Here is a 9550-nt window from a genome sequence, read left to right as displayed (position 1 = left end):
AGGTGTAAAATATAATGCAGCTTGAATGTACAATTTCACACGTACAGGACCACACAGAAAAAAATTGGGACCTTAAGGCTCTCAAACACACCACAGGAATTGCAAGATTAATTTTAGAGTTGAATATGTTTTAATGGCACAATGCCACGTTCCCCTGACCGTTTTTATTCACTTGCCATGTGGGTTTCTCGGCCTCAGGACTCACCCGCCGCTCCGCATTGTTCAGCTGACCATTTTGCAGCTGGCTTTGTGATGTCTGAATATCATACGGCTTCATGCCGCTGTGAGGCCACTGGGGATCTTCAGCTGCATTTTTCCTTCCACTGTGTCTCCATCAAAGATGGGAAATCAAACAATAGTATTTTCCATTGCTCCAAGGCCAGAATTTCCCCCGATTCCCTGCCCGGGTCATTGTTCCAAAAGCTGTCAGCGAGTCTTTGAATCCGTCATCAACCTTTTTGAGGGCCTTGCCTCCTGAGTCAACCATGGGCAATACCACAGGATGCCGGGACGAGGAAACCCCACCGGCAACATTATCCAGAAGGAATGGGTTGGATCACATCCTTGTCCCACAAAAGAATCCAATTTTCCGTTAAAGACGAAGTAGTGGTATTTTCTGACAAGCGAGTCCAGCGGGTGACAAGAGGATCTCTGTGCCTTGAGTGACTGTTCGGACACAGAGGAAGGTCCCCGGTGGCACATGAGGAGAAGAATAATTTAATCGTTTTTTTGTATGGAAAGATTGATCCGGCACTCCATGGTTTTACCCTTTGCACTTTTACTTTTCTCAGTATAATTTGCATTAATGGGATCAGAGCGAAGTGGAGCCAGGAATACAAACGTTAAATCGAAACCGCGACAAAATCCCTTTACTGAGATGGAGAGAGAGAGGGAAACGGAGAGAGATCAAGAACTAATGATTTTAGTGTACAGGACATGCCATTCCGATGGCTAATGAAAGCATCGCTATCAGGGGAGGAAGATGACCGGGCTTCTGAGAATAGACCGGCAGCTTGAAGCGAGGCTGCCTTCCTTTAACTACCGTTAGACCCAGGCTGTCTGGCGGATTCCTACGACCTAAGTCTTGACATTATTGGAGTATTTTGAAGGCAGTGGATTAATATGAGATGACAAAATGAAGCACCCAGTACGCAGAACAGTGGCGAGCTTCAATGGGAGTTTGGCAGATGGATGCTGTTCCCGGGCTCCCATAGCTCCCATAGCTCCCATCGCTCCCATAGCTCCCATAGCCCCCATAGCTCAAAGTTCTTTGTAGATCTAGCATTATAATTTTGCTCTCAAAGTGCACCAGATTTATGCATTTAATGTACATTTTCTTTTTAACTATAGGTTTACAAAATCATTGAGTATTGTTGTTGAATAATCCTGATCTCAATATCGACCAAAATAATAGTAATTAGGATTTTTGCCACAGTCTAGCAGCCCTTGAATCTATATACTGAAAATGGGATTAATTCAGTTACCAAGCAGCAATGCTACTACCTTCAAACAAACAATAAACCTTCAAGCTGGCAAATATATCTTTAATTATAATACGGGTAGATCAAATCAAGCATTCTGATTGGTTGAGAGTGAGTCACAGGGTGTACTTTATTCAGCCATAAAGTACTGTACAGCCTGTTTACATTTAGAGCGTTCCATATCAGTGCGCACTTAAAATAACAGGTAGAAAGTGAGCAGTGCAAGGAGCAGCAGCAACGCTAAACTGATTGGAATACTTCTGTATATAGCACGAAAGACTATTCTTAAATTCTGGATTTCTACAGATTCCCCTTCTACGGACGACTGGTATAAGGGGATTATGGAAGTCCTTCCTCTGGAAAAGTTGACCCACACCCTCCATGACAATGTCAAGGGATTTGTCAAGACATGGAAACCGGTCTTAGACATGGTGGATCCTTCCGGACTGGACTTTGCTCTGCCGGATTAGAAATACTGGCACCGATGCTGACTTAAACTGACCAAGATGTGCTTATCTCAGACTGATGATGTGCAAATGTGTTTATTATTTGTTGTGGCTGTCTATGTATTCTTATTTTATTTGACAAATTATTATTATTTTTTTCCCTTTTTGTGCTGTTTTCTATTTCCATCTTTCGTTTGTATTGTATCCTTAAAGTTATTTCTTGCAAAGTTGTAAAATCAAAATAAATCTTAAAAAAATAAAATAATAACAGGTAGATTTAAATTGCGCAACCATTAGTTGTCATTTCAAGCTTGACAGTAACCAAACATGTTTTGTGTAAACTTTGATATTGTAACGTCCGCAGTAACGACTCACAGACGTTGGTTTCCTTAACTTGCAGGTTTATTGCTTGAGTGTTCACAGTATTGCAACGGGGCTCTTCGCTAACAGTAACGTTAGCTCAAACGGAACAGCTAACAAGCTCACTTAGCATCCCCCACACTAGCATAACGAACAACACACACGCCACTTCCTCCACACACGGCAAGTTCTCTAAACATCATGGAGGAGAAAAGACGGACAGAAGCAGCAAGAGCACTTCTTTATATCAGTGGCTGCGTGTCATCCTCCACCCTGCTTCCAACCGGCAGTCAGTTTTATAGTCCCGTACGTGCGTTCTGTATGTGTATTTTCTCTGTCGCTGAAATGCGATACACAACGTTTGGTGGCTACAACTATTTTGTGCTGAAAGGGAGCTTACTATTATTCTTCATAAAGTCGCAGGTACCCGTATTATAAAAGCAATAAGGTACTCGAGGCAGTACTGTGTCTACAATAATGTACAGTTCAAGGGTTTGCCGGCCATCCGCTGCGTGTCGGGCCTAACAACACCCTTGAACAGTACATTATTGCACAACACAGTACTGCCTCTCGTACCTTATTGCTTAAATATAAACACCAGTTCAGATTTTGAGAGATTCAAAGCTACCCAGAGTTGGAAAATAGTGCTAGATCGTACCAGTTTTTTCTCAGTTATACTGTGATTAAAATCTAACCATTTTCAGCATTATCACTGTATAATAGTTGTTTGGCTAACGCTCCATTAGCAGCCTAAACAATGAACAGTGTTACTCTGAAACTCTGCCAAAGACTTGCTGAAAAATTGCCCCTACTTAACATCACTGGCAGCGAGAAACGAGAAACGTGCTTTGACAGTGTTTGAAATCTTTTTATTTTTGCCGTGTTTACAAAGACCTATCCAGAGCAAATAATGCTGTAAACTCATCTTCATTTGGTATACTGTTATTGCAGATGGTGCACAAGAAATCAACACACACATCATTCTCTGCAAAAGAAATGTGACTTTGAAAAGCTACTGCCAATTCATCTCCACAGAGAGGAAGAAAACATTTTGTTCTCAGGATTTGTTTATTTTATATTGTTACATTGAGCAATAAGTTGTTTCTGGAAATGTCTCATCACCATTTTCAATTTATTATCATTTTTTTCAGCTGCGTCTTGATTTGTGCTATGCATTCTGGGACGTAAGTTGACGTCAACAACGAGCTACAAATTCGAGTAATTGTTGTTTATTAATGTTTCCATTGTGAGCCCGGGTTTAGTATTAATATGTACTATTGTATGGATCGGATCAGCACAAAAGGAAAAAAAAGCTACCTTTTAGAGATTGTCATAACAATTGTCATACACAATTCAAAGGAAATAGAGCTTTTTTTTATGGCAGACATTTTGACATGTCATCGCTGGAATAGCACCGGTTGAATGAGTACCGGTCCTTTCAGGTCCTTTACTTGACAGTCAAGAACATGGTGTACAAGCCACCAAACCTGTCAGCACTGGTTTAGATACTTTTACCATTTGGCAAATGGCAAATTAGTGCTATTGTTTGCTTCTCAAATCTGTCTTTGTTCAAGTCTGTTTTCTTAAAGCTGTTGTGAAATTTAAGCCGTTTTTTAAATTATGTTTTATTTACTCCACTCTTACTGCTGTCCATGTCTGTGTTCTGCAAATTTGTGTCGTGCTGTCTGTGCTTTACTTTTACTGCAAATGATATCTCTTACATCATAATTATTGCTTTAAAACTCATTCCTTGATTTGAAGCTTTACACTTCACACCTGGCCGGGAGCTACGGATGAAAACTAGCCTCTTGGCTAATTCTAGCACATTTACAGTTATGTTTATCATAACATGCACTCCATCTGAGAAATAAATTGAATATATGAAAAACATAATAATGAATGATGGATGCATTCCATTTTCAGGTTGTTGGACCCTTGTACTATGGTTGTTGGACCCTAGTTGGGATATTTAAATGTCACTGAGACATTGTTAATATTTTTGTTGACCGGCGCTTCGCCTGCCAGGTCGAGGTTGTTTTCTATTCTGCCGCAGGTACAACCAAAGGTAGTTTGGAAGTGCTCTACGTCGGGACTCCATCGTTCGCAAAAGGTACGTAGAGAGAAACATCACAGAACAGACACAAAAGAACGGCTCACTATTGAGTAAGTGAGCTAACGGTATTCATCAAACAATGTTACAACGTCGTCTTCTGAGCTTATGCGGTTACTAGTGTTGCTAACCTAGCTTAGGTAGCTGCTAACAGTCGCTAGTTTGCTGAGCTAGCTAGCTAGTTTGCTCGTTACTTTATCTGAAATGAAACCTGTAAAATATTTTTCTAATATTACAATTTAGAAAATTGAACATAAACATCAAGTTGAAGAGCCTTGCTGCGCTTCTGGAGACTTCTGCCTGAAATTTGAAAGGCTGGCACAGTCAAACGCAACCCAGTGTGCTCAGGAGTTATGCTCATGTTAAGCAGCTCTGCGGCGCTCCATTTCCATCCTGAGCCAACATTCAATATAGAGTTGTTCACTACGTGTTCTCACAAATCCCTAAACCGACTCACCTTTTGTCAGCTCGGTTGTGATAAACGGTGTTAACAACATGGTTAAAAGCATACTGCAAGTTATAAAAAAAAGTATTAAGCGATAACTCTGTTGCAAATAGGTGTCCGCTGAGCTATTAACCTTGAGAAAAAAAGTGCTTGTATATGCCTGAACTTAACCGACTGAATGCACAACTGAACTGAAGACATTCACAATGAATGATCCTAGCCAGTGACTACAGCAGCAAGCTAGTGGAGGTCAGGCTGGATGGACGGGCATGGAGTGAGTCAGACTTTCACAGCTGAGACCAAAATTGAATTTTCATCTCTGAGCTGTTTTTTTTTTTTACCACATGCATAGTGCGATGCTGCTATTTCTCAGTAGTGTTGTTGACATGTCTTTGCAGGGTAAACACAGGTGTAAACTGATGATGTGAATTATGGCCCCGTTATATTTAGTGCGTCACGGCCGTTCCGGTGATCCAGCACCCATAGCAGCGGGGGCCCTGGCCCAACTAAATGGAACGGGGCCATAGTTAATGTTATTAATTACACCTGTGTTTACCCTGCAGTGCCCTGTCAAAACGGCCGCTGTGAAAAGGGCCCACCGTGCCATGCTACGCCCCACCGTGAACAAGCGCTTTCCCTTTTGGCCTCATAGCAAAGGGGTGGTCCCTCTAACCTACGCCGTTGTGGTCTTGCTTGTTAGGGCCAAATGCATCCACCCTGACACGGGCGCTGCCCTCAAATCAAAGCTCTTTCTCTCACTAAACTAATTGGCTCAACAAATATGTGTCCATGCAAATGACTAGAGAGATGGTAGAGAGAGTTTGAAAAGCTCTCTGTGCTTTAGCTCTCAGTCCTTTTGCTGCCTGGAACTGAATTTCTTGTTTTTGGAGGTTTCGATTTTCAGCTTTATATCACGATCACATGCACATCGAAGCCACCGCCTTCTTATTCTTATTCAGAATTCGGTTTTACTTCGCTCCCCCCTCGCGTGTCACATCTGGTTAAGAAAAAAAAAAAGAACAATATGGCAACACCAAAAGGCAGAATTAAAGGCTTAAAAACCATTGTCAACCAACCAATGGGTGACGTCCTGGTGACTACGTCCACTTCCTATATACGGTCTGTGAGCAGAAGCTAGTACGCAGTGCTATTTCTCCATACAAACGTATAAACAACAAGATGTAAGCATATTGAACAATGCACCATTCGTTTCAGTGGATTTGTTGTAAATATCACAGCGGGAAAGTGCAAGCAGAGACAGCCACAGTGAATTTGGAAGAAAGGATGCAAATGACAGGCTGCACTGTAGTGTGTGTGAATCGGCACTTCTCCAACACGTCGTCAAGGTAAACAATGCCTTTTACCTGTGTAAACCCTTCCCACTGTGCCAACACAGCTTGAACGGTTGCTCACGGCTCGGCTCAGTGCGAATATCCCTACACTCAAACCACGGCCACATTCTTTTAATCTATCCTTAAACCGTAGCTTATCCCTACATTAACCAATGGCATATTTGCCGTTACCAGAAACTTCAGTTTTAGTTGCTGAACCTCAGCTACACACGGTGTAGTTGCCATGTAAAGACACGCAGGAATTGTCCAGAATTCATGTTCTCATGGGGGATAGCGTTGCACTGACAAAAACACATAATGAATCCTGCCACACACACACACACACACACACACACACACACACACACACACACACACACACACATAGACAGAGAAAGACACCTGCCAATCTCAGTGTTTAACGGGACCAAAAAAAAACCGAACCATGTCACAGAGCCCATCAGCAATAAAAAAAGGAGTAGATAGAAGTGTTGAAGCTCATCCTTGGGACCGAGGGATTGGGATGAGAGAGGTGGTAAAATGCCTGGATGTCACACAGAGGAAATTGGCTGAGCCGCTGCCCACTAATGCAGTCATACTCTTTTTGATAGGATTAAAACCCATTGGTTCACTAGGCATATATATATATATATATATATATAGACCAGGTAGCCAATCAGAGACAGGAGAATATAAGGGTCATTAGTCGCTCAAAAGGTCTAACAGTCAGGCCAACCTCCATGTTATGCTGCTTTTGTTCGGGGAGAGGTTTTTATGGAGCCACGAGACTCTGTTCAGGCACACAAACTGCTAATGGTCAGAGGTCCTTTTGTACTGCGTGCACACGGATGCCAGATAATACTCAAACGTGGCCTTCTCAACCCCCTTTTTAGTCAAACCGGACATTTTTGGGAAACTGAAGCGTTCCCGCTGAAAAGCTTCTGAATCGACCTTTTTGCTCAACTCGTCTTTTTGATGAAATTTCCCTTTTCTCAGTCTCGGACACAGTATTAGATTTGTTGCCAAAGGTATAGGCCGAGTGTTCGGGGGAGTTGGCCGAGGCAAGCCTGTGTGATAATCAAAATCCAACGCGATTAACTACGTCTCCGCAAGAAGAAAAAACGGCTGTTGAGCATGACTTGGTTGATAAATGGAAGGATCAAATACCAAAGGCCTATTAAAAGATTCAAAAGCTCCCACCAAAGCAGAACGAGGGGTCCACGTCCAGTTCTGTATTACTATGAACGTTTCAATTACACACACACACACACACACACACACACACACACACACACACACACACACACACACACACACACACACACACACTGCCCTTTTTGTAAATACAAATCCTAGTTGTGTGTAGCATGGGAAGCTGTGGGAGTTGCTGCAGCCTTCAAGTCAGCATATTTATCACAGAAAACCAGTAATCACAAAGTGCATCCACTGCTATACGATATCGCAAATCATCCGTCGGAAAATCCAAACAATTGGAAGTATGGCTCGTGATGCAACCACGACATCACAAAATGCTATTCATATACATCTTGTGTTTTTGTTGTGTGTTTTTTTTTTTCTCTCAGACAACAGATGTTAAATATGTCGGTGGGCACTCTATAGACTTATGGCATTATCACAGGGACAAGATTAAGAGCCCATCAACGTGATGAGATGCTTTGCTTTTGTTGTTGTCGTATAAGTAAGTGGTCTCTAGGTGATCAAGATGGGAGAGGAGGGGTGGGGATTATTATATTTTTGTTGTTGTTGTTGTTTCTCCCCCATCGCTCCCCCTTCTTCACCTGCAGGTCACGTGGTAACACCCAGCCGCAGACCTGACGTCGGCCAAGTTTGTCCAAATTGAAACTTTAAAGCATTCTAAAAGCAGAATAATGGAAAGCAGACACGAGCCCGTCAGGGTTTTTGAACGCTGCGCACGTCTGCCCGATTAGTTAACTGTCGAAATCCAATAATGCACATATCAGATGTGGAGGCTTGCGTGTGCCCGCGAAGCAGCGTCGGAACTTTCACGGCTGCACGGTTAACGACTATGACACACACACACACACACACACACACACACGCGCGCGCGCACATAGACGCGTATAGAGACTCGACTCGTGCTTAAAAGAACCTTTCATTCGCAGCCATAAAACTCACGGAGCCGTTTAGGTCGCCACGGGGAGAGATATTAGAAAAAAAAGGAAGATTTTTTTTATTACTATGTGAATATATATATCGGGGGACCTCGGAAAGACGTCAGTCTGCGTGCTCGTTTGATACAAAAAGCTCCAACGAGTGTTGCTTTAAGTGCGCGTGCGTGTGTGTAGTTTTCCTGCACCGGGTGAGAGGAGGGGTTGGAGAGAGTGACGCTGGCTGCGCCTCGGTGCTGAGCGGAGCGCTTTACCTGCAGATGAGAGAGCCGGGGAGGGGAACTCGGGGGCAGAGCTGCAGCAGCACACTCGCGGAGCGCCAGAGAGGGACCTAACGGAACAGTCCCGAGCCAACGAGGGGGGAATTAACTCGCACTATTACCGGAGAATCATTCCGCATCTGCCCTTTTTTTTTTGTATCTGGTTTTTCCTCGTCCAGGCAGCCCTGGCTCGCTCGCTCGCCACCATGAGAACCGACTTCGCTCTGGTCCTGACAGCAGCCCTCCTTCTGGACTCATTCTGGGTGAGCTGTCTTCTTCTTCTTCCTCTTATTACAATTATTACAGCTGGTTTGTAAGTTGTGAGAGCGCGAGACGCCGCAAATAGCGCACGGGCTTTGAGTAAAGTCATGTAACGGGGGGTCGGATGGAGTCCGGTTGTCGGTGCCGCAGCGGCGCAGAGCTGCTCCTCGCTTCACCACAAGTGCGCTAATTGGCAACGCTAATGAATTTGGGGACGTTTCCGAGAGATACATACATAACATAAATAAAGTCTGCGTTAACAACGTCCGCATATGAGCCTCTGGACCGCTGCGGGGTTCATTAGCGGGCTACACAATCCCACACAAGTTCAAATAACAGCGCGAGACGACACCTTTTTTTAATTCTGCTTCTTCAAACACATTGAGTCATGCCGCTTGTGTGAGCGGAACCTTCCTATTTGAGCAAAAAGCATCCGCCTACAACAAGTTAACCTTTTTTTTTTAAAGTTGTACGCTGCTCTTTACCCCCTTTCCCCCCTCGTCGGTTAATCGTCAGATGTGAGCAAAGTCCGCGGGAACGGCGCGCGGAGCAGCGCGCGCACCGGGTGTTCGTTCACGTCATGTGAACGGAGGAGAACCACACAACGATGTTCCACTCCTCCGTTCTTCCTCTCCCCGAGGAGGAGGAGGAGGTGAAGGAGGAGAGAGGGCCGAGTGCCTCCTCTCCATTCAGTCTCCTGCCCTGG

General features: G+C 43.9%; 1 protein-coding gene across 1 annotated transcript in view; it reads left to right on the top strand.

The window, feature by feature from the left end:
* Positions 1 to 8789: 8789 nt before the first annotated feature.
* LOC306743584 (cadherin-4-like) overlaps positions 8790 to 9550 on the top strand; it is a gene marked incomplete at both ends in the record, with an annotated part of 221234 nt that continues 220473 nt past the window's right edge. Inside the window, one exon of the mRNA XM_079226112.1 lies at positions 8790 to 8846. Within this exon, the coding sequence (XP_079082238.1) occupies positions 8790 to 8846 (57 nt within the window). The remainder of the gene's footprint in view (positions 8847 to 9550) is intronic.

This window comes from Taurulus bubalis, assembly GCF_910589615.1.
Source record: "Taurulus bubalis genome assembly, chromosome: 11".
Taxonomy (NCBI): Eukaryota; Metazoa; Chordata; class Actinopteri; order Perciformes; family Cottidae; genus Taurulus; species Taurulus bubalis.
Note: the sequence above shows the minus strand (reverse complement) of the source record. Positions and strands in the feature narration are given on the sequence as shown.